Source organism: Amphiura filiformis, chromosome 9, assembly GCF_039555335.1.
Source record: "Amphiura filiformis chromosome 9, Afil_fr2py, whole genome shotgun sequence".
NCBI lineage: Eukaryota > Metazoa > Echinodermata > Ophiuroidea > Amphilepidida > Amphiuridae > Amphiura > Amphiura filiformis.
Genome location: NC_092636.1, coordinates 28,849,505 through 28,875,375, shown reverse-complemented (window position 1 = coordinate 28,875,375; position 25,871 = coordinate 28,849,505). Strand labels below are relative to the sequence as shown.

General features: G+C 36.2%; 1 protein-coding gene across 1 annotated transcript in view; it reads right to left on the bottom strand.

The window, feature by feature from the left end:
• LOC140160830 (IgGFc-binding protein-like) overlaps positions 1 to 25,871 on the bottom strand; it is a 94,845-nt gene that overhangs the window by 46,280 nt on the left and 22,694 nt on the right. Inside the window, exons 18-43 of the mRNA XM_072184141.1 lie at positions 25,672 to 25,849; positions 25,015 to 25,220; positions 21,417 to 21,524; positions 21,098 to 21,253; positions 20,321 to 20,468; positions 19,917 to 20,099; positions 19,466 to 19,671; positions 18,200 to 18,380; positions 17,762 to 17,884; positions 16,725 to 16,942; positions 16,002 to 16,127; positions 15,419 to 15,574; positions 13,804 to 13,963; positions 12,938 to 13,120; positions 11,108 to 11,304; positions 9,161 to 9,338; positions 8,221 to 8,429; positions 7,905 to 8,018; positions 7,012 to 7,167; positions 5,549 to 5,696; positions 4,270 to 4,461; positions 3,061 to 3,260; positions 2,003 to 2,174; positions 1,553 to 1,672; positions 1,030 to 1,238; positions 11 to 118 (exon numbers count right to left, since the gene is read on the bottom strand). Coding sequence (XP_072040242.1) covers positions 11 to 118; positions 1,030 to 1,238; positions 1,553 to 1,672; positions 2,003 to 2,174; positions 3,061 to 3,260; positions 4,270 to 4,461; positions 5,549 to 5,696; positions 7,012 to 7,167; positions 7,905 to 8,018; positions 8,221 to 8,429; positions 9,161 to 9,338; positions 11,108 to 11,304; positions 12,938 to 13,120; positions 13,804 to 13,963; positions 15,419 to 15,574; positions 16,002 to 16,127; positions 16,725 to 16,942; positions 17,762 to 17,884; positions 18,200 to 18,380; positions 19,466 to 19,671; positions 19,917 to 20,099; positions 20,321 to 20,468; positions 21,098 to 21,253; positions 21,417 to 21,524; positions 25,015 to 25,220; positions 25,672 to 25,849 — 4,335 coding nt within the window. The remainder of the gene's footprint in view (positions 1 to 10; positions 119 to 1,029; positions 1,239 to 1,552; positions 1,673 to 2,002; positions 2,175 to 3,060; positions 3,261 to 4,269; positions 4,462 to 5,548; positions 5,697 to 7,011; positions 7,168 to 7,904; positions 8,019 to 8,220; positions 8,430 to 9,160; positions 9,339 to 11,107; positions 11,305 to 12,937; positions 13,121 to 13,803; positions 13,964 to 15,418; positions 15,575 to 16,001; positions 16,128 to 16,724; positions 16,943 to 17,761; positions 17,885 to 18,199; positions 18,381 to 19,465; positions 19,672 to 19,916; positions 20,100 to 20,320; positions 20,469 to 21,097; positions 21,254 to 21,416; positions 21,525 to 25,014; positions 25,221 to 25,671; positions 25,850 to 25,871) is intronic.

The window sequence follows — 25,871 nt, the reverse complement described above, 5'->3', positions numbered from 1 at the left end:
TTATTCATACCACCCAATATCCAGACCGGTATATGCTGTAGTTAGTGTCATAAAATGGAAGGGTTGCTACACCATTGTTGTTGACTTGGACTACTCTTCCCTGTCCGAGAAAGATGGTCTGAAAATAATAATGATAATAATAATAATAATAATAATAATAATAATAATAATAATAATAATAATAATAATAATAATAATAATAAATGCATAATTCACAACATTAATGTTAATTACACTGTATAAACCTACATTAGGTATTACAGTTAACGTGAATTGGAATAGGCATTCTTATAGAATAAGTTGGCGTTAAGAAACAGGCTATATCAAAGTAATTGTTTTCCTATTTTTATATCTGTAACACATATTATATTATAAACCTAATTTCTACCAGGGACCGTGTACGAAGAGACTGGAAACGACTGCATTGTACTATACGAGTTGCTGGTTTATACATTATCCTCAATTGAGCAAGCACGTTAATCGAGAGACCCTGGTTCGAATCACAGCACAGTTATAAGACGGCGCGTGGCTTGTCTTGCACGATGCAAAAGGAACCTTTACGTTTGCCTATAATGAAATACTCTAGATATGCCAACATAAATCATCAAAGCACATTGTTATGATTATTTCAGTATCGAAATCAATAGGAACAGAAAGAGTAAGGTGTACACATTCCAGGAAAAATTTAAATTTATGTGTTCTAGCATTCTCTGTTTCCCTATAATTATCACAATTTGTCTCCTAAGTCCTACGTAAATGAATTTTAACATAGAAATTATGAGCGAAAAATCATAGGGATTTACACAATGTGACACAACTTTAGAAGATATTGGAATATTATGATTTTTCGGCATTTTGAAGGGCAACATGAGTAAATATTACGAAATCAAACGTCGCGCCCTGGGCGCGACTCGCATGTAATCGAAGGTCGTAAAAGATAATCCGATAACAATAGTCGTCAATATACAAGTCGTTTCCAGTCTCTTCATACACGTTCCCTGTTTCTACCTCTCCTATACCGTATCTTACCTGCCCATAAACCATTACCGTGACAGTTCTGGTGCGGGATACCCGACTACCCGGTGATGACTTTTGATTTGCAACAATAACTTTAAACTCAGGAATATCACTGCTGCAATTCTGGGTAAAAATATATTCGCAGTCGCCTTGGAAATCGAATCTTTTTCCATAATAATCACGGTAATGTGGATCACCAGACGCAGAACAGAGTAGTAGATCTGATGTATAAAATGAATTCAAAATAGCAGATATTATGTTCTGTTATTCGAAGGCTTTCATTGAACCTCTTCGATTACATTACATTATGAAATCTTTTTGAAATGATTTGACTTTGACCAAAAAAGGATGGGAATAAAACTCTAAAAATTAATTGGATAGAACATTACGAATAAAGGCTTATCAGGTAAAACATTTTGCAAGATAATATAAAAACACTTCTGAAAAGTGGAGCAAAATTAAGTTTTTTTCCAATTATTTTAGGGGATCAATAAATAGACAAATATGCGATATCAAATTAAAGTTTCCTTGGTACCTTGTTCACACTTTGGTCCTGAGAATCCCTCTAGACAACGACAGATATATCCATTGGCATTATTGGCTTTGACACATTGAGCTTCATGCTGACAAGGACTGGGTTCCTGTTCACAAGGAGCTAGAACAAAAAAAGGAAATAATTCAACTTTTTTTAAATTGCCCGCGATTCTATGTAGTGAAATATCCTACAATGTCTGGGGTTATATACGATTTATATTAACGGTAATAAATACGGATAGTGATAATTATTTGTAGGTAAATTACTTCAAGTTTTCAAGTCCACTAGTTTAATTAATGTTAGAAAGAACTACGAGCTGATTTGATCTTTGGGGTCGTTTACCCCCCGATCTACCCAGGTATCTGTCAAGTATGGCAATCAAACACCTGAAATAAAACTGACTGACCATTAAGTACTTTTGCGCACACATAGTTATTTAGTCATACTTACTTATACATGTGTATCCATCTCCAGTGTACGGTTCTGAACAGTAACATCCTCTTACACCATTTTGTATTTCACAGATTGCATTGTCGTCACATGCAATTGCGTTGCACTCCAAATTTCCGCCGAGACATGTGCATTCATTATCACATGTTTCATCAACGAACATTTCCTCATTCTAAAGGGCAACAAAGTGATAAATATGTTGTTTGATGAAGCAAAAGCAGTCTGATGTCGGACATATTCAATTTTCAGTTTCTTATAGTATTGTAAACAAAGCTATATTTCACATAAAACCCCTTTGAATTTGGACATGCAGTTCAAAAGACATGAGCAGTTAAAAAGAGTTTCCAAAACAGCAAGAAACAAAACGAAATACTTCCTTTGTTTGGCTATATCTCAAAATCAATATGTACAACTTAAGGCTAATTTGCCTGATGGCATGTCATATGTTTATGATCTAAAGCTTTCACCCGGAGAAACTAAGATCCACAGTACAGTAACAAAAGGCAATGGATAGGCTCCATTCTTAAATGCATTTCTTAATGTAATGACCATCAATTAATGACAATTAATTACTCTCACAATTACAATACTACTAGTTTCATTAAAGACATCGATATCCTCATCCTCAAACTTATTTAATGATGAGGTTTTTGTATTATATAACAAATCTGACTTTTCTCATTATTATCTTGAAATTAGAAGTTCCAAATCAATGTATTTCCGACGAAATTAGCTAATTAATCACATTAATTTCTTACGCTGAAATTGTATGTGTTTTTTACATGAGTACATGCAGGGGACGTTGTTTGGCATTGTTCGTAAATTGAAGAACATCTTTAACCTAGAGGATAGAGTCAATAACTTAAAAAAGAAGAAAAAAAGAAAAAAAAAAAGTATAAAATAATTGAAACAACTATCGTAATACAAAATAATTACAATAAATAGCAAATCAATTCAGACGTATATAAAACAGACGTTTTCAAGATACGTATTCTTAGTTACCAACATGAAAACATTGACAAGACTTATGGTTCCAAATTAAACAAAACAAAACTAACCATTAAGTATCTGCCATTATATGTACAGCCACACTCCTCTTGGACAACGCAAGTATTGCCTGAGGACAGGAACCCTTGTTGACATTGGCAGCCCTGTACACATGCAAGGGTACACTCTTCTTCTGCTGATGGATTGGCACACGTGGCAGGACAAGCAGGTCCACAGTCCGAGTACGTCATGAATTCGTCACATGCAATAGCTGCATATTCAAAACGAAATAAGCACCTCAAGTAAAGTTAATCCGCACTTTTGTAATCCGTCCTACACCAAGACCTGATCTTTTGACAATTTAATTGATCGTGTGCAGAATCGTGTTAGCTTCAATTTGATACCAAATTTGCTACCAAACACTCTAATAGATTGAATATATGAAAACAAAACCCACCCAAATCCATGAAAAGTGCTTTCGAGAAAACTAAAAAAATTGTGTATCATTTTAATTCCTTCAGTTAGATTTACCTGGTCAATAGCGCATATCTTACATGCAATTAAATTTATTAATTGCATTAAAAGTTTTAAATTAAACTGTACTGTACTGTGACGTTTATCATTTCGAAGGCTTCGTGGGGGTCATTTTATATGCCGGGCTTGGGCTGCTTTTTGAATCACTTACAAAGACAATAATGTTAGAACGGGCGTACCAATAGTAAAATAATACGATATAAAACACCCAGGTATGTATGTTGATATAAAACACTCTACCATGTATACAAACCACACACTTTCCTTGATTAAATCCATTTTTTTTTCAAAAGTCACTCAAGCAATGAATGTGTTACAAGTCCTGGATTTGGGTTGTTCTTTCATGCATACTATATTTCAAGTCCTGGACTTGGGTTGTTCTTTCAATATCACATGCTCAAAAGACGCACATAGAGGGTGGATTTGAGTTGTTCGTTCATACGTATATATGATAGGCCTATGTATAAGCAACAATTTCCCATGCTTAACTCAATTTGGCCATTATTATGTTTTGATGGATCCAAGTTGTGATAATATTGGATTCAAAACATAATAATGATAAAATTGGATACTCATAGCTCGACCAATAAATATGGGCTCAACCGATCCAATTTTATATCAAAGTATGGACTTGGGTGGGTTTCAGTGGTGTAACCGAAAAGACAAAGCATGTACTTTATTTTGTTTGTAGTGCCAGTTACCTAAAACATTGATTTGAATGATTTTCTAATTCAACCCATACATACCACAATGAGGGACAGCATTCCGCCATCCATTGACATTGACTCCTGCTTCCTGGCATGCAGATGCATACCTCTGGAGATAACTACACGCTGCTTCTTCTTCAGACGGATCAGCACAAATGTCAAACCTACATTCGAATAAATAATCAGCAGGATCTACAACATCTAAGCAAGCGGCGAAGGGCCCTGGATTATCTGGAATATTTGAGCATAAAGACAAATAATACCAATCATATATTTGGCGTTTACAATACTAAACCTGACTAAATCTGGTATTTACTTTGTTGATGGTTTGGGATGATTTGATTCAATAAATCCAGGAACCAACATAAAATCAGAATACGGTGATCGGGTCTCCGATAGTCAGGATGACTTTACAGGACAAGTAATAAACAGAGAGCAAGACGAAAACCACCTTACATACAGGAGTACAAAAGTATACTCATACATTTTAAACTAAACATAACATTAATGAGCTATAATGGGCGCTTCAGTGGGAACGGGGAGTAATAGTTTTGAAAAGGCTACCAAGCGGGAGTTGTGGGAGGTATATGCCTGCGATTGTAATGAAGGATGTTTATGTTTGTGGCCAGACTGGAGACTGGCTGTTTGGTTCTTGTAATGGGCATAACATCTAAACTAATAGTGATTACGTTAATAAAACGATTTCGAGTAAACGGTAAACGAGTATTTTCTTAAAATATAATTAAAATATAACGTCTAGAGTCCCAAGTTCAGTAACATCAAAGAACTAATACTGATGTTTAATTAAATTCAGAAATTAATGATAGATAAATATGAAGATAAGCGATACAAGAATAGGGACAGCTCGTATGCTTGAACTCAAGCTTAATAGGTTGTGAGTTAAGGCCAATAATACAAATAAAAACGAACGTTTTGGACATTTCACCTGCCAGAAATACCATGCGCATGGAGCAAAAATGACACCCCGTACATCAAGCATAGGGAATTCCTTTATACTCGTAGAACCCATATATACCATTCCTCTTGTGCGTTAGCTTATTTTCTCAATATTTGAGTGCAAACACCGTAAGGTCATGCACTCCTCCGACGCGCCATAAGAATAGTTTAATAGGACTCCGATCGATTAGAAAATCGATGTATATGTGAAGTATGTACAAAATCATCTGCATTGCGCTTTTTTTTTACCTTTTTGTTGTTGTTGTTGTTTAAATTACTATGTTGACAAAACATTGCAAATATACCTCAATGTACAATTACGTATTTGCTTTAAATGTTTGCCTGGATATTTTATTCGAACCTGTTAGGGGCGAACACACGTCATCAGCTACAGCAGCGGCGATTAAGTCAAGATCGCATGGGTGTTCTACTGGACACGTCTCTGGTGTACATGGCTGACATTCGGCACCATACGCCCAGCTGTCGCCAAAAGAATTTATGCTGGTTTCCTAGTAAAATAATATTGACATTAATACACTTTTGTCTCAATATAGCACGGTTAATAGATTTTCATTTCCTTGATGAAGTAATCTGAAAATTGATCTGGAAAATAAACCACATAAAAGGGAGAGCGTGACGCGTGGTTAGGGTACTTGCCTTTAGTGCATGAGGTCCCGGGTTCAATTCCCGGTGGTGGCGATTTGCTGGGATATTTGACCTGGGAAAAACAAGTCTGAAATTAATTTGCAACTTCTGTAGATTAAATTCAGACTTCCGCTCTCCCCATGGTTCATTTAGAATTGGGTAATGAATCATGAAAGTACTCCGTCCTTCGGAGGGGACATTAAGCCGTCGGTCCCGTGTGCAGAGCGCCATACCTGTACATGTAATTCGCAGCCAGTTTCGAAAAGAGTAGGGTGTTAACCCCTGACTGTTCCCAACCCGTCCCGGTGTTCAAATGGACCCAAATGGAAATAAGCTTCAATAGAGGCTTTCTTGGGTTATCCAGGGTTGTCAGAACCCGAAAAAATCAAATCAAATCAAAATATGTGTGGTGCCTGAAGAAATCAAATCTTGAAATTTGTAAGATATTCGACCTACATTCAAGACTTGACTTGTAAATCATTGTTCAAGTCGAAAGAACAGGTAGAAATTGTGGGTATCCATTTATCCCAAAATGTAAAGGATTCGAACATGACTGTCGTTTTTCATGCGTGTGCATACACTGCCGTGTACAAGATTGTTATTGCTGCCGCCCCAGTGGTACACTGCTGCGCAGCTACTTCCTTAGAGTACCCGTGTGGTTACTTTAGAGTGAACACATCGGAATCCAAGTTCCCTCGATAAATTTGTGTCTATTTTTGCATTTTTCTCAAAAACTAATAACAGTGGTAATAAAAGTTATGTATATTATAGGGGCAAGGAATCCAATTACTACACTGGAATTTCAGTGACCCAAGACAAGCGGTTTGTTATTTATGATCAGAAATAAGGTCCCGCTAGGATGTACCTCGTTTCCTATCATATATACTGAACGCTTGTCTTGAGTCACTGAAATTTCAGTGTAGTAATTGGATTCCTTGCACCAATAATATACATAACTTTTGTTACCAGTGTGTAATTATTTTTTGAGAAAAATGCAAAAATAGTCACAAATTTACCACATGGGTGTAGTACCCCCTTAAGTACACACTGGTACTCTAAAGCAGCAGTGTACCTCTATCAGTCTTTTATTAGGAATCTGGTAGTGTATTAATAGTATGATCATGGATGGCATGAAGGAAGCAGATACTCTCAATGTTTATCTCTTTTATCAAAACTTACAATATTGCCTTCTTGGTTGGTAAAATCATCAGTCCAATCATGTGAGAAATGTCCACACAGGCCATCAACATGATTCACAAAATTAGCTGGTACTTGTATGGACAAACACCAATATCCGTCCCATATTACTCGAAGACCAAAATCAGTCGACAATATCTTGAGGAAATAAATGCATCATATATCATAATGTTGTTCATTGCAAGAATGTGATTCCATTGTTATTATTTTATCAACTCATTTAATCCAAAGTTGAACGTACCGTATATATCATTAAACACTATGAATTGAGGATCAATGCATATTCATATTCCTCTGCCATTGTCAGGACTGTACTCTACAGCCCTGCATTGACAAGTTCAAAAATATTCATTGAGATATTCTTTGAGAATAAAATTAGGCTAGCCCTCAAAAATATTTGGCATACCGTAAAAACTCGATAATTAGCATATGTGCTTACTATCAGGATAATGAAAACATGAAATTGTAGCAAAGTCCGGCGCTTTACCAAGTGAGCTAATCATGATAATGGGGTTGCGATACATATTTACAGGTTTACTTGTTCGTATATAAATATGTGTATCGATGATGTTCAAAACCCTTTACACTTTTGTGGATGGGGCTCTTCATGTTTGCATGTTTTAAAAGCGCTCGATAGTAAGCACACATGCTAACTATCGAGTTTTTACGGTATATTATTAAACACTATAAATTATAGATTTTGGCCGCAATATTTAAAGAGCTATGATGAATTTGTAAGTGATTCAACTTAAAACCTCATTTTCTCAAAATTGTGATTTTGTGAGACAGCCCACTTTCGCCTCTATTTAATACATTGCTCATTTACAGATTCGATTTCATTTAAGTTGGGGTCCAAACCATGAAATTGAACATACCTTATAGCGGCCGACACTGTAAACAATAAGTTTGTTGTTATCAAAGTAATACGGCAAGGTAACAACTTCGTCATTTACTAGTACGTTGGATGTATCCCAGCTGAATTGCACAGTCTGTTCCAATGTTACAAACGTAGAGATATATGAAAAAGAGAATTAACAAATCGAATATGTTATATGATATGTATGAGGGAAAGCAGACCTAAAAATAAAATAGGCTATTATAGAACAAAATATGAACAAGCACTTTTAAGGGCGTCATAAAAAAAAGCACCAGACCATAAAAGTGATTTAAAATGATATTTAAAATACTCACCGATCCATATGCATAAATGTAAACAAAACGAGTGACTGTGGCTCTTGGATATCGTGCCCATGGTATATTATCTCCCACCACAAGAAACTGATTAGGTGCATTGGGACCAGCTTGTGCGAGTATGTAGGTGCATTTCCCCTGGTAGTCATATCTTCTCCCGTCAAAGGTTGTATAATGTGGATCACCGCATGCGCTGCACGTGTGGATCGCTAGAAATAACATGTTAAATAGTTCACTTAAAACATTATCAAAATATTATTACATAAAAAATTTATTTATTAACATAAAAATAGTAATTTTATAGTCGCTACGCACAGGCACAACTCCTCGACGTTGATCCACAAGCCTCAGTATATCTACCATTATGTTCTAGTAGTTCTAAAAGTTGCAAAAACCGCGCCAGATTCCATACTTTTATTCTCGAGATATTTGGAATTATGTAACAATACCTCAATTTGGCGCGAGATTTTCTTGACTATTTTTCGCCATAAATCAGGCAGTGTCCATACACTATTGTGTTTATGCTAATGCCATTACGTAATCAAGTATTCAGCATCGCTAATACATATTTGTTTTGAAAGACAAAAGTACAAACTTGTATTTAGCGTAAGTAACAGTCATCCAAGTCATGCATGAGCGGAGATGCACCATAGTTGAGGGAACTTATTGACCAGCCCTCGTAGTTTAAGCGATATAATATACGCATCGTTTGAATTGGTATTTACAAACTATTTCATTTATTTTAAGTTAAAATCAGTAAAATGGATGTAAAGATCAGTATGAAAATTACAGAACCTATTGAAAATCTATTAAAATTAAAGATTCATTTTAACTATTGTGCATTTTGAAAAGAAAGAAGGTCGATGAAAAATGCTAAGTGCATTTTGTTTTTTCATAGACTAGTATATGAAAGATGTCAGAATTGAAAATTGACAATTACGTTGGCAAACACCATCTCCATTAAAGAAACCAACGGGACAATAGCAGTCGCGTTTTCCATTCTTTATTTGGCACACTTCGTTCTCACTACATCCCTGCAACTGAGTACAGTTCAATGCTCCACCTGGTTGACATGTACACTCTGTTGTACAATCATCTGAAATGACGGTCTCACCAACCTGGATCAAAGAAACGGTCAATCGTATTAGATTGTTAAGAAAGATTGATAGAAAATTTTGTGCTTCATGTCGTTTTAAGGGGGTACTACACCCCTGCCCAATGTTGTGCATATTTTTGCATTTTTCTCAAACATTATGGCGCATTGGTGACAAGTAAGATATGTATATTATAGGGGCAAGGACTACAACTAATGCACTGGACATTTTATTTCAGCACCGACAACAGTTGTGGAGTCACAGTCAAAAATGAGGGAAAACCAATATTTGATCAATAAATCAATAACTATTTTCCTTGAGTTGCTGTATTTTCAGTGCAGTAGTTGTAGTCCTTGCCCCCATAATATACATATCTTACTTGTCACCATTGCGCTATAATTTTTAAGAAAAATGCAAAAATAGGCACAAAATTGACCAGGGGTGTAGTACCCCCTTAAGCCACCTCGGGTTACGTATTTGCGTCCCGCTTTGAACTGGGTAATCCCTTCTACTTATATTGCATCACCGTATCGTTTTGGTCATCCCTTCTACACGACTGCTCAAAAAATATCGTTACACTTGAAAAAGTCGCGATGATTTAAAAAACCAAAAGCAAATCAATTTACTCGCTAAATGCAACATTTTATACTGCAAATTTTGACACCTCGATCATTTGTTACTCTGCGATCTCGTTAAGAAAGGTTACAAGCATCTCAGAGGTAAAAGGTCGGATTTCAAAGTCCCAGTAGTTTCTATACAAAGATGCAAAGCCAAACACGCTATAAATAACAGAAACATTTTTCTCAACCCAGCAATAACTTTTATTGAACCTGACATGCTTTTGACGAGGTGTCTATTTCTTCTTGGTCAATGCTGCTTCACTCTCTAAATGTAAAAGAGTGAATTTCCACCATTATTACGTTTCACTACCTGGAGAGAATTGATCAAAAATTTATTTCCCTCCTGAGATTGGTATCTGTCAATGAGTTGACCAGATCACAAGGATGTCATATAGCTATTAGGGGCAGTATATAACACAAATGGTCGATGAGTTACATAAAAATGTTCTTGTGTGGTATTTAGTTCCCAGGAAGTAAGTTTTGCCTGAGGCAATTTGTGGTTAAAGAGTTATTCCCGTCGATTTGGTTGAAAAAGCAGGTGAGACATGATCAAATCTCTCCAGGTAACAAAACGTAATGTTCAAGGACAACCCGTTTTGAGTGTAAAACACTCTAAAATGAGAGAAAGTACACTTTCTTTAGGCAATATGCAGTCTTTTGAAAGTAAACAGACTACTTTTTACAATCCTTTTGGAGTGAAAATTGTCTCAAAAAGGGGTTGTCCTCCATTTCACTCCCTCACTCTTTTTTGTTTCCATTCTTTACACTCGGTGTACATTTAGAGAGCACTTTCTCAAAAGGATGCGTCGCAACCCTCTAGTGTTATAGTGTTAATGTTGTGCCTGCCTTGATGTTAGCCATCTTCTTGATAATGTTCCATGGTTAGTCTGCTCGTTATCGATTAATCAACCATGCGACAAAAATAAAGGTTTATTTATGAATGAAAGTGGTGTGCACAATGAAGCATGTACCGCCAGTGGTGTAGCGTGGGTCATCACATGGGGGAGGACCGAACATGATTGGTGGAGGGCACCGGGTCTGATTGGGGGTACAAGCCGTTTTTTGGCAATTTTTCTATGGGATATTTTACAATTTCAGGTCGATTGGGGGGCATGTGCCCAAACATATTGGTAGCCTTTGATACACTACGTTGGGGTCCTTGCTGGGACATACCTGGTAATACCTTCCATTTTCTGTACATCCACATTGATCCTGTGGAATACATTTGTCATTGTCTAACACATAGCCCTGCACACATTGGCAACCTTCAACACAGACTGTGGCACATATTTCCGGGATTAAATCTGCACATGTTGCAGGGCAGGCGGTACCACAGTACTGATATTCCATGTTTTCACCACAAGCAATAGCTGGAATTACGAATACGATAATAATTAAAATTATAATATACGAGTTTCCGCATTCAATTCATTCAAAAAAGTACTACTTCTATCCTTATTATATCAGCTTCTGCAAATAGTAGCAATTACAAATCGTCCATAATTATAACCTAGTGTCTAGCTTGTGCAATATATTTAACATCTTTTTTGATTTCTTGTAGGCGAAATAAAATTTAAATCACGATTCAGTGCCGAGGAAATGGAGAAAATCTGTACATATATCTAAAGAAGACAAAAGTGGGACAATTTGAAGTGAATTTGAAATATCATTTGGTCATTTCAGATATGGCTTAAATTGCAGCTGACATGAAGCAAAATATCGAATATTTCGTTTTTGTTTTAAATGCTTTTAAAACATGTATACAGAAATCGTCTGTATAAGAAAAATATGGCTAACTGGAAGCATGTTAAACCTGCTATGGAAATGGCACCTGGAAATCGAACACCAAGGAAACTTATTTGAAAATAGTAAGTAACAAAGTGGTTGAGTGGTGCGTTATTTATGATAAGAAAAGAGGTACCGCTAGAATGTACCTCATTTCTTAACAAATATAATGAACCACTTGTCTTGAATCACTGAAAGTAATTGGATTCCTTGCCCCTATAATATATACAACTTTTGTTACCAGTGTACGTGTAGTTATTTTTTGAGAAAAATGCAAAGGTAGTCACAAAATTGATCAGGGGTAGAGATGTTCATAAAATTTTAGCTGAAAGTTCTTTCATTTAAAAGAGAATTAAATTACCTAAACAATAAGGGGTCAATCATGTTTCTAGTACATATACTTTTGAAGTTATACAGACAAAAACAGTGTCGCCAAATTGCCCAAAATTTTGTGTGTGAAACTGAAAGTTCTTTCATTTAAAGGAGAATTCAATTACCTAAACAATAAGGGGTCAATCATGTTTCTAGTACATATACTTGTGAAGTTATACAGACATAAACAGTGTCACCAAATTGCCCAAAATTTTGTGTGTGAAATTGTGACAGTAGGCATATGTATAATGTACACTAACTGTATATGTGACCCCAGATGACCTTCTATTCTTTACTGTAAGAAAGCTGTTTTTGATGGTCTTGATTTACACACAAATTGCTTTTGCGCGTTAACAAGTGTCGACTTGGTGGAACATAGATTGCATTATGAATCCAGTATTATGCCAGTAACAACGTAAGTCAACATCACTTAGGTTTTAGTTGTCAAAATAAATTTTTAGTGATTTTTTTCATTGAGTCCCATGAGTCCCACAGTAAAGACTAATAGCGCCACCAATAGTGTGTGATGTGAGCCTGCCTATCAGGGGGTGTAGAACCACCTTAAGTGCCAATACTGTACAAAATGCCTTAAATTGCTAACATCAATCATTATAATACAGTTACCTTTAAATAGATCTAGAATTTAGTATTTCGAATTACTTTCTAATCTCGTAGTTATAGTAAACAGGTGTAAAATTTTACTTAATAATAATAATAATAATAATAATAATAATAATAATAATAATAATAATAATAATAATAGTAATAATAATAATAATAATAATAATAATAATAATAATAATAATAATAACAATAACAATATATAATATAACAAACAACTCTTACCACACGTTTGAATTACTGCTCGCCAATTTCCAATGTCCACTTTAGCGTTACGACACTCTGTAGCATAAAGGTTGAAATGCTCACACAGAATATCTTCATTATTCGGATCGATACACATATCAAATTCACAATTATTAAACATTTCCGTGGGACTCACGACGTCGAAACACTCTTCAAATACACCTGGTATAAACACAAAGACAATGGATTATTTAACCCTACTTTTCGTGATTTGCACTGGTTTTCGGTTCATCAAGGTATTACCAGGGGCATAACGCGGCTTACGAGCCAGAGAACCAGGGTATACCAAATCGTCACGTTGCAATTTTAATACTTAAAATGGGACAGAATGAGGACAATTATTGTGGTCTACAGTCGGGCCACAGGAGTATGCACATTACGTTCTGATACTTTACAATGTTATACACTATAACAGAACTTTAACAGAACATTATGTGACCTACTCCCACGAAATGAGCGTAAATCTGAAAGTTGAGAATTTCGAGACGTTCTAACTGTTGAGTTGGTGTTCTTTGTTTGATGATAGTCAGATATATGTCATTTGTGAATAGAGACATAATATGATATACTCTAATGCAATTCTATCCCCATACACAAAGTATATACCACTTCGTAAGGAGGGGGCACACGCCTTTAATTTAGACTTTTGAGGTGGTGGGTCTTTGTGAGCTGATGGCGTAATCAAGGGTCTTTCTTGGCGTTACCTGACTTGTTCGGCTCAAAATTAAAAGGGACATATCTGTTTGTAAAAGCTAACATTTTATGGAAAATAAACACTAATCTTTTTTGTATGGAAATGTTGCAATATGGCTTTAAGCCAGTTGAATGAATATAACTTCTCTTACTGAATCCAGTATCTGCATCAAGCGGTTGGCATAACATCTGTGCTGTCATTGTTGCTTCTGCGTTGCCTTTGCACGGATCTCCAGGACAAGTGGTTGATGTACATGGAGTGGTACATTCGCCATAAACCCAGCTGTTACCAAAGTCGTTCGCATTGGACAACTATAGCATAACATAAATGTGTCTTCGATTTACTTTAGTACTCTTATAACATTTTAGGTTTTTAGGGTTGCCGAAACCATAGCTTAAAAAGTATGCGTGAAAGGGATTCTGCAACAATATCGGGGCCTTCGTTAGGGTACGAGGGGTGTGACAACCCAAATTCTTAATATTGTCGCGTCAAAAAGTGACTGTTGTCGGCAAAACCATATCGAGGGCATAGAGCAAGAACTAGCTATGTCCACAATTACATGTTACTCATTTTGGCAACCAATGGATGGTTAATTCTGCCATCCATGAAAATGCAAGTGACTTTGTGGTCGCTTAAACAGTTAGACGCAAGTGACCGTGCACATACCCCCAAAGTCACTTACGTTATATTATAGAGGGCAGAGTTAACCATATGTTGCCGAAATGAGTAACATGTAATTGTGGACATAGCTAGTTTTTGCTCTAAGCCATCGATATGATTGTCGGCAAATTACGATAGTCATTTATTTTATAAAACACAAAAGTGCTGTATTAACCGATGTTTGATGTTGGTCTTATATAATATTGGTAATGTAAAATTAGTTACTATTGAAAAAAATATTGAGGAAAAATTGTGATCCGCTCCCATCCCCACCACCCACTCCCACCATTAATGTAGGAAGAAAAAATGCTAACTCAAATACATGCATCACCACATCATATAGCGTCATGTACTACACGGTGAATGGGGAATTATCGATGTGATATGTTATATCCATGATACCTACCTATTGGTCAAAAAAAAGTTTTCATTGTCAGTTGGACCAATCAGCAATATTGTTACAATAAGTCGCAAAAAAATGGGACGAATTATTTGCAAAACTCCATTCTGATTGATAATTAAAACGAAGATATCACGTAATTGACCAATCAGAGGCAATGTTAGATCGGCAGGTAGTGCTCAGGGGGTTAACATAAGTGTCACGTGAAACAAAACACAGAAAAATGCACATGTTTGACTCACCCCATAAACAAAAAACGTTTTCGACATTATTTGCAGAAGGTTTAAAAAACGTAACGTTGCCAGGCGCTTAATTGTCGGGTTATATAAAGGGTTTAAAACGTTTTCATAACATTCAAAATAATTTTTTGATTACATTAACTCAAATATTCTAACATAATGTTATTTAAGTGTTGACAAAAGTTTTGACAACAAATGTTTGCAAAAAAAAAAAATTTACAAAAACATTTGGACAATATTTTTAAAATGTTCTTGCAGTGTGCTTTCACACAAATGTTCTAAAACCAGTATATAACCCGCAGTTTAATGTTATTAAAACATTTTAACCAAAATCAAAACCCAAAATAATTATAACCTGTTTAACACGTTTTTGTGTTTGCTGTGGGTAAATGGAGATTGATGCTGGATTAATGGATTTGTCCACTTGTTATTTATTTATATATTACTGACAGTGCAACAAGACATACCAGGTTCGATTCCGGATCAGTGAAGTCATCATTACGGTCAAGATTAAAAAGACCACACAGACCATTAACAAATGTCCGATAAGATTCTGGTAAGTACAGCCTAACACAAGAACCTCCGTCCCAATCGACGATTAGACCAAAAGCCGTTTTCAACACCTATATGAAAACAAGAACTGTTTATTTATGTTGATGAAACCCTTAAATAGAGGGTTTAGTACCAAGGGGAGGGAGCTGCGCTGTAGTCTGCTACCAATAGATATTTAACCATGTTGACATCATGGGTTATATAAAAATGAGTGATAGAAATTGGCGCGAAAAGGTCACCAAAATGTTTTTCAAAATTTGACCTTTGACCTTCTTAGCACGGTACATTCTACATAGGTCAAATTATACATTTACTGAAGCGTAATACAAAAGCTACGCCGATTGAATTGGTATCATGTATTCTAGGATACATCATGATATCAGTTTGAAGCTTGGCATTCCCCGTGGTACCTATTATGTGGTTCACACACAATAATCTAAATATAATCATTAGCAAAGTTCGAAACTCCTCCATAGAATATTGTATCTCTTTACTTACTGTTCTGTAACCCATTTTTTGGACGGCAGTAAACACTGTTTCATCGTCGTTATACAAATAGTATGGCAAATTAACCGCAACGTCATCGACCAGGACTGAAGTCGAGCCAGATTTAAAAGTAAATTCCTGAAATATGAAACCAAAAAAGAAATAACCATACATTTGGTTGACTAATGTTAAATACATTGCCGACAAAAGAATACAAACTAATAGTGATATATAGTAATATATATACCAAACCCTTTGATCACTTTACCCAAGGACGTTTATTAAAAACAAATAATAAAACAATCAAAACCATCAAAATCAAATCAATGGTATTATTTTAAACACGCTATTTTGAATGCAGAAGTTGAAAGTTTAAAAAGCCAAAAGACCAATCAAGCTCAAATACCCCACACTTCATTAGGCCCAAAACAAAGTGTTGTGTTGCCTTGAAGTGGGAAAGGTCGAATAGGATCGATCAGTCGATTGATTTTGTTAACCCTTCAGTTTTTAAAAATCCCTAAATATATTGATTAATGCATCTTTCAATTTAAGACTAGGCTTTCAATAAAAATATTAATTGTAAGTAAAAAAAACTTATTAGGGTCAGTCGGTGAGGGCAACACGTCATTTTTTAGCCTTATATAACGACAAATAAATATTTTGTTTGTTATATTACATACTTTTCTCGCTTGAAAACATATTTTTAACTGAGTCAAACTTACGCCCGGAACTTACGTAATTTTTATTTTGGTGCGTTATATACACGTAAACTTCCCTCGTTAAGGTAACAGGCCAGTACCACAATCCTACGTTCTTTCCTACCACTTCAAAATCATGCCGTGCACCGGTTAGTGATTTAGTCAACGTGTATGAGCATCGGCCTTGAAAGTCATAATACTTCCCATCAAAGGTACGATAATGTGGATCACCGCAAGCATAGCATTGGTAACAACCTATATATTAATTAATAAAGGCAATGATAAATGTAACAAAGGTTTTAGTGTCTTTAAAAGGCGGGACGGATGGCAAGAGCCATATTGCCCAGTTTTAGCCATTGATCAATGCCAACGCATTTCTTTCCATATGGGTACTCGTTTTATGCAAACCGAATGGATTGTGACAGTCAGGGGTTTTGATTTTTAAAAAAATGCGGTGTGCTTCTTTTATAATATCCCAATACATTTCCATTGGTTTTGTGGTTCGTGAGTTCTAGAGTTAAGATGGAACATACCAGAACGAAAGTAAATGGGCATGGGGAAGAAGTGGCACTAGTTTTACGCATGTTTGATTCCTTGTAGAACTATAGTCATTATCAAATGCGAACACTGATGGCGATATTGATCTTAAATCTTGTGTGCATCTTTACAAGGGGTAAATACTACTTTCACACATCAGAAATATGAATACAAAACCAAGGACATTTTCTAAAAACGTTTTATTACGATATGGAAGGAATAAGTGATATTATTTGACTAAATTGAATCTAAAATATACATATAAATAGCGCCCTCAGTTTTCACACAAACATACAGTTTATAGAAACAAATTACCACAAAAAGCCGAAAAAGATGACTAGTTTTATAAAGAAAGAATCAGCAGATCAGTGCTAAAGTTGTTAGTAGTTGTTAGGTCTACAATTGAAAATAATAAATACTCAAATCAAATGACCGGGATCTTTATTTCCTCTTGATCGACATTTGGTCTCCATATTTGAGCGAAACCACCACTAGGTCAACATTATGTTATTCTTTTTCAAAATACATTATACTCACGTATATTACAAGTTGGTCCCGTCCACTGGCCGTATGGACAACTGCAGATATACGATGTCATATCGGCTGTCTCTGTACACTGGCCACCGTTTAAACAAGGGTTTGGTGTACATGGTGAAGTAGCTAGATAATAGACAGAAAATTCGCTTCAAATTTTTACCATAAATGATACATCTCTTGGTGATCCGTGGCTAATTTTAACACATTAAAAAACTGTTGATAATACTGTACATCTAAATTAAGCTAATTTATCTAGTTTTTCCTCTCTGTTGCTGGGAAGTAATTGTGAAATTCATGGAATACACATATCTTTCACATATCTACCAATCGATCTATTAAGATGAGATATAAAACAAGGGCAGCAGTATATTTCTTCCCGTAAAACTCAAGAAATTGGGAATTAGTCCATAATCATAATTATATTTTCTTTCAACCTACCTTCGCACGTTTTCCCATCTGATAGTAACTTAAAACCTTCTTCACAATAACATCCTCTGACACCGTCTCGTACATCACACGCTGCATGTTTGCCACATACAAATGGCTCACATTCGACCTGATCGTTTCCGACACAAAGGCACCTTAAAGCGCAGTCATTTGTAACAAACTTCTCCATTGGCTGGAAAGTTGTATCAAATAATAGTAAAACAATATATAGCACGGATTTATTAATATCTACAATAAAGCATCACTTGTTACAGACATTTTCATTTTAATTATAGTCATTCTTAATGTTTGACATTATTTATGCAGGTAAAATTATTGCACAACAAAATATTGAAATATATAAAAATATTTATATACTACTAAAATAATGAGCGAAGTGTATGTGTCTGTGTGTCTTTCTGTCCGACTATGCGTTTCGTCGCGCTTCGACGCATCGATCCGATATATCTGATATGGATAGGTACCGGGAAAAGCACGTCCTTCGGCTGGTTTTAAAAGTCATCGGAGGTCAAGTTCAAAGGTCGTGAATTTTACACTTTGTCCGATCGGGTTCAAACTTGGTAGGCGGGATACTTGATACCTGGGAAATATATGTGCGAAATGAAATTGAGGTCAACCAAGGTCAAAGGTCATCACGGAGGGTTCAAATTGCCAACTTTGCCCGATCGGGCTCAAACTTGGTGGGTGGAATCCTTGATACAGGGAAATATATGTGCAAAATAAAATGAAGGTCAACCGAGGTCAACGGTCATCACGGATGGTTCAAATTTCAAACTTTGTCCGATCTGGCTTAAACTTGGTGGGTAGAATATCCTGCATATGAGGGGAACATGTACAAAATATAATCAAGGTCATCCGAGGCCAACAATCATCCAGGGGCTAAATTTTAATACTTGGCCCGAGTGAAAGTAATTCTCCATATTACGAGAGCATGAAGAAAATCAAACCGAGGTCACTGAAGGACAATGGTCATATGGGGTCAATAAACTGGTGTAAATTCACCTCTAGAACCATCCCACATAAGGAAGATCTGAAACAAATTATATGAGTTGAATACCAGGGGCAAAACTTTAAATGGGCCTACAATATGGGCAGCGGAAAACAGAAAGCCAGATGAAAGTATCAGACTGAACAAATTTGGAATAAAATTGAGACTTCAAAAAAAACAGCGCTTGATATTTGAAAGAAGAAATGGCATTGGATAAACTGGTTTCCAGAGGCAGCTGATTCCACAAGGGAACAATTATGTTGAATTACCATGTAATATCTTCCATTGTACTGACATCCACATTTAGTAGGTTCAACACACTCATCCCCAGACAGCACCAAACCCGGCAAGCATTCGCACCCTTGTACACAAGCCCGTTGTCCACACTTGGTATTCTCGGTGTTTGGATTTGAGCAGGTGGGTTGGCATGGATTGCCACAATCTGTGTATCGCATTCTATTGCCACAGTCGATTGCTGAAGTGAAAAAACATTTATTATTATTGACAGTGGTAATGTCAATTATTCATTTTATTTGGAGGGGCCTAAAAAAGAAGATGCACCGTGTAATTATTTAGGGGCAGGAAGGTCCCCCACCCATGTAAACATTTTTAAATCCCCCGTCCCCTCTCCTCGCTTCCACCGTCTATGATTATTATAAAAGTTGAACGTTCTACCGTATTTCTACCCAGAAATATCCTAAAATAAAATACTTCTCATACCACATTGGGTAAAGATGTTACGCCATCCATTCAGGGCCACTCCAGCAACACGACAAACATCCACGTAGCGTTCGAAATGCTCACAAATAATAGCTGATGCGTTTTCTGCAGAACACGCGTCATATGAACAATCCTTGAGATATGGCTGAGGTTTGACGGCATCATGGCAACGTGCAAAGGGACCTTATACAAGAATATGGAACAAAGAATGTTAAACATTAACTCAAATTTGAAAATATTTAGATGTGTAGTATTTATAACTGTATAAAATAAAAAATAAAATAAATGTTTGATTGCATTGTCAGTTGAGGATGACGAAAAAATTGATGATTAAGCTTGAGTAAACTGTCGTGTTTTATATAGATATCTCCAATTTATCCCTGATCTTCAAAAATCTCATTTACCATTAACATCTGTTAGTGGTAAGCACACACCACTAACACCTGGGTTAGCATCGCATGGGTCTTTTTCTGGGCATGAGGCAGGGGTACAATCACAATCTTCATCAGCGCCATACTTCCAACTGTTGCCAAACTCGATTACATTACTGATCTACATTCAATCATAGAATAAAATACAAAACATCAAGAAACACTGATCATCGAAGGTACAAGAATAACACAAAATTATAGCAAGATCATCCCAAAGAAAGATCTTTATACCATGTTTAAAATGAGGATGGTATATTTTATAGTGCGCAATAGTATACAGGTCGCCATTAAGGTTGGTGCAATAATTATGTTCCCCGGGGTTGTGAATTCTCAAAATGGTCTGCCAAAAATCGCTTCCCCCCATCCCCTTCGGATGTGCCCAAAAATGTTTACTCCCCTTTCAATATGTCAAAAACCTTTGCCTCACTTGTTTTTTGTTTTTGTTTTTATTTTGTTTTGTTTTTTGACGTGCCATAAAATCTTTGAAGATGTAAGATTTTGGGAATCTAAATTTGGCAAACCAAAATTGAAAACCTCATATAATAACGTTTTCCTACACCAATAGGCATAACATAGATACGATGCACAAAACATATGTGCCAAAAATCGCTTCCCTCCCCAGCTTTTATTTTACCTGCCAAAAATGCTTGCCACAGACCTGTGGTAAATCCGGCCCTGTCGTTATATTAGTCAAAATCGGATATCATGCCTGCAAGATCTAATGTTAAGGAAATGAACAACATCTCATACCAATTTCAATTGTGGGTCTTTGAAATCGTCCGCCAAATCTCCATTGAAGAAACCACATAATCCTGCAACTTGCTTCATGAAGGTACTCGGAAGCCGAATTGTGACACACGTGTTTCCATCCCACTTAATGAGCAGGCCAAAGTCCGTCACCAAAAACTGAGAGTGTAAATAATATTGAATTAATATGCATGATGAATAAACCAAAACGTAGTGTGGTGTATTTCTAAATCAGCGATTTACGTGAGGCAACACCAACAAAAAATAAATAAATAAAAAAGACTGTTATTATTAATCATATACATCAAAATCTAAATCTTACCGTGTAAATGCAAGCCCTGTATATGGAAACTTTTCCATCAAAATAGTAGGGTAGATTGACAATTTCTCCATTTACACGGACTGGTTCACCGAATCCAATTTGAATATCCTGCGTTTGTAGAAACAAAGTGACAAGTTATGAAAGGAACTTCAACTAGCCGAGGGTACACAAGTATAGTGTGGCCTTTTTTAAAAACCTACTCCCACGAAATGAGTGTAAAGTGGCAAGTTGGTAGTTTCGAGACCCCTGCCTGCTGAATCGATGTTCTTTGTTTCACGCGCATCTGTACATTCCAGAAGTATGTCTTTTTGAATGGGTTATTCTGCATGCCAGTAGTGTGTTATTTGTAAATATGACACAACATGCACTATAGGGGATTCACATAGGACATACTACTGGCTTGTACACGTATACATCATTCATAGAACATGAACTCAGCAGCCAGGAGGTCTCGAAAGTAGCAATTTGCGACATTACGCTAATTTCGCGGGAGTAGGTCTCATTTTTTCTCTATTACCCGTGAATCGAGTTTTGAGATTTAAATGAAAAGTAACTTTTAAAAGTAACTCCATTTTGTGATCAAATGAACTCATAACGATGTGTACTGAATTCTAGTTTTAAAAACAATCTTGCAATTTGAAAACTGGACCTCTATGGATTAATGGAACAACATGTGCTGAAACACGTTATCGCGAATTAAGAGATTAATTATATAAACTAACAAATTTTAGCTGGGTGGGAAAACATGTGTTCAATTTAAAAAAAATTCAAATACGAGTGGCTCAGTTATATAAACATCATAATGCCAAGACAAAAAAAAAACCAACTGTTCAACATTAACAAAATATTTATATATACAAAAGAAAGGTGTTGGTTTTTTTGCTCATTTATTCTGATACTTTTAATTGTAAACTACATTTAAAAACGTAGTTTACAGTTAAGTATCCAGTTAAGTATACAGGAAAGTATCAGAAGATGGCACTCAAAATAAAAAATAAATATTCACCAAAATTGCACATATGAGGTTTAGGGGCACACTTTTTACATTGTGAGGTTTTGCAGTTGGCTTATAGAATTACATATCATGTTTTCTGCCCCGCGACGAAATGAAGTTTGGCAGAATGAAATAATCATGTGTGACTGTACACGACGATTGAGCCGTAAATTCCTCCCCCGGTCAATTTTTTTTATTTCGTGTTTACAAAATATACATCATAAGCTTTAAAATTGTATATTATTTGACTTCAAACGATACTGTGATGTACCCTGTATAATTGTATGTCATGAAATAGGGGAAGTTACCTTTATAATCATGCAATAGTTTGTTTATTATGACTTTTCTGGAAAACCCCAACATCATTAATGAATTTATGTCAAGGGGAAAATCCCCTGATATCAGAATGTTGCAATAATGCACAATGGTCAGTGGTAATGTATATTATTAGAACATTGGGGAAATCCCAGATGGTTTGCTATAAAGCATCATGTTGGATTTAATTCTAGGCAGACCTGTATCGATGTGATTGTAATGTGAATGGATGTAGATATAGCTCTCAAAATGAGAGTATTTAATGTTAACCAGTTAAAATCAGGATACTCAAGGAGTATTACTGAGTGTGGCCATGGAGATCATGAGTTTTCCTACAGTGCTATTTAAAACAGCCTCTGAGCGATGAAGATGGATGGATGTTTTCACCGACAAGCTGGAAGTGTGGTTATTTCAAAGCTACGAAAATGGACGAAAGTATGAAATAGGGTCTACTGTGGATTGAAACGGACTTTATGAAATTATGTTACAATTATAATCATCTGGATACAGATCTGACAGGCTGAAATAGCCTTTAAATAAGGCAGAAATTTAATTATTATGAAGCAGTGAGCGGCTGTGTGTGTGTATGGTGCAGCAGAATATTCACAAAGTTGAATATTGAATCAGGATTGGAGTTATAGCGAAGGTGCTATATTTAAGAAATAAAGGGTAATGCATGATCCTTTACACGACAATAATGTGTCCGAGGCAGTAAAAACGTAAATAATGGGTGAGGCGCAGCCGAACCCATTATTTAAACGTTTTACCACCGAGGACACATTATTTGCGTGTAAAGGATAATGCTGCACCCTTTATTTCTATTCTATTACCACAAAATAGTGTGATTTAAAGAGAAAATATCAAATTTTTTTTTTTTTTTTTTCAAGTTGTTTACCTCAAGGTGGAGCGCATACGCGTAGCCAAAGCGTATGCACATTCCAATAACACAACCTAACATTCCATTCTCCCCCATAAGCAGGTATGCACATACAATAAAACACCCCTGACATTCCATTCTCCCCTACATAAGCAGGTGTGCTGTGCGCTCTGCTGTGCGCTGTGATGATAGAAGAACATAAAGTTCGTTGCCCTTGACACTTTATCGCTAATTAAAGGTCTGTCACGTGACGCGTTTCAACAAATCACAGTGCGCGATTTTGAATAATGGGTCGTGAGGGTAATAGAATTAAATATTTAGCCGCTGAACGGAGAGGATAGTGTGGAGACATCCCAAAAAGGAGGGATTTATTGTGATCTTCGTCGTCATGCTGATAACTGATTCAAAGCTTCTAAAGTCTGTCAAGTAGGAGAACTGCGCAAGGGGTAAAGTGATTTGGAGAACTGCTCAAGGAGTTTAGTATTGGAGAACGGCGCAAGGAGTTTAGTATTTGGAGAACTGCGCAAGGAGTTATAAACGTGTTTGGAGAGCGACGCAAGGAGTTTAGTACTTGGGGGAAAGTTACACCATTTTCGTATGAGGATTTTATACGCAAGGATTTATAAATGCAAGTGTACAATGGACTTCGCTGATTTTCGCAGGACTAGTGATTTAGGATATATACATCAGCCGTCCAGAACATTGCAAGAACTCTGTTATCTTCAAGAAGAAGAATGCTGGCTAAGTACCAATAACTTAAAACATTATTGTGATTGTGTGATTATTTTATATGTGCATTTTGTTGTCATATATTGTACCAATCCTACATTACTTTCAATTACAGACTTAGATTCTATTAGCTTAATCAAACAGTGTATTTGTGTTGTGTATTCGTGTGAGTTCGGGTAAAAGGTGATTTTGGCCTTGAGTCAAGTACGACCCGTAACAATACCTAGATCGTTTCTACATGTGTCTCTTTTTCCACATTGTTGGCAATAAATATCAAACAGTCATTAAATTGGCGGTCATTTCAAATCATCCCAAGTCAACAAAGTTCAAGAAAGTTTTCTGATTGTTAATTGTTGGTTATATATACATACCTATACAAAATACAATGCCTGGTAACCCACCACTTGAACAGGATTTAGCCAAAGCAAACAAAGACCAGAGCTATTAATTTTTTTTATAGCCATCTAAGGTAGATCCTCTTCAACAATAGGATTATTGATTAGTGTTTTGACTATCAAATGAGATGTCGCGCCAACTTGAGGTACCGATGAATACGACCTTCATGCACATTTTACACTGTATCTCAGAATATAATTTAATTTAGGACATTTACGGCTCATTCGTGCTGTACGGTCACATATGTCGTTTCAAATGAAGATAACATGTAGGGAAAATACACTTACCAAACCATAAACGCTGATAAAAAGATGTCTTGTAAGAGATGTTTGCAGATTGTATTCCCAAGGGGAGTTGTTGGCAATTATTTCAAAGCTAATATCTCCAGATATTGTCTTGACAAGAGTGTATCGACATTTTCCTTGGAAGTCATATCGTTTGCCATCAAGTGTTACATAATGTGGATCACCACATGCTCTACATGTGTACCAAGCTATGGTAAAAATTTAAATCATAAAAACGTTTGAAATCACGTATACAGAACAAAGTTGTATTTTGAGAGATATGTTGATATTAAAGCGAACGGTAGTCTCCACCACCGCCGGTTTGACTCCCCTCACTCCTCACAAATCGTATACCAATCGTAATGTCTCGACCCTTTTTGATTGGCTAACATCTTCCCCATGCGTCATCTAATCTTGCACGACTCGTAAGCAGTACGACGGCAACTTCTTGACCTCTTTTTGTTCGACAGAAAACTATTACGGGTTGGTGAACACGGTGTTACGTAACATATTGTTGAAAAAAGATTATAATGGCAAACGGGTTTGATCAAAATAGCTCCAGAAATGGAAGACACCGGGTGAGCCCATAGCGACATTATGCGAATCCTTACGGTACGTTACAATACATTTCCTAACATGACCCCATATGAAACATCTTACCTATACAGTCGAATCCATTCCCATTGAAACCGTTTTGGCAAAAACAATCCCGTCTTCCGTACCGTGTGGTACACAAGGCATTAGAGCCACATGGACCGTATTCATTACACACTATGTTCCCGCCCATCTGACATGTGCACTTCTGGGAACAATCTTCTGTTACAAACTCTGTATTTGGCTAAAAAGGATTAATGCAAGAT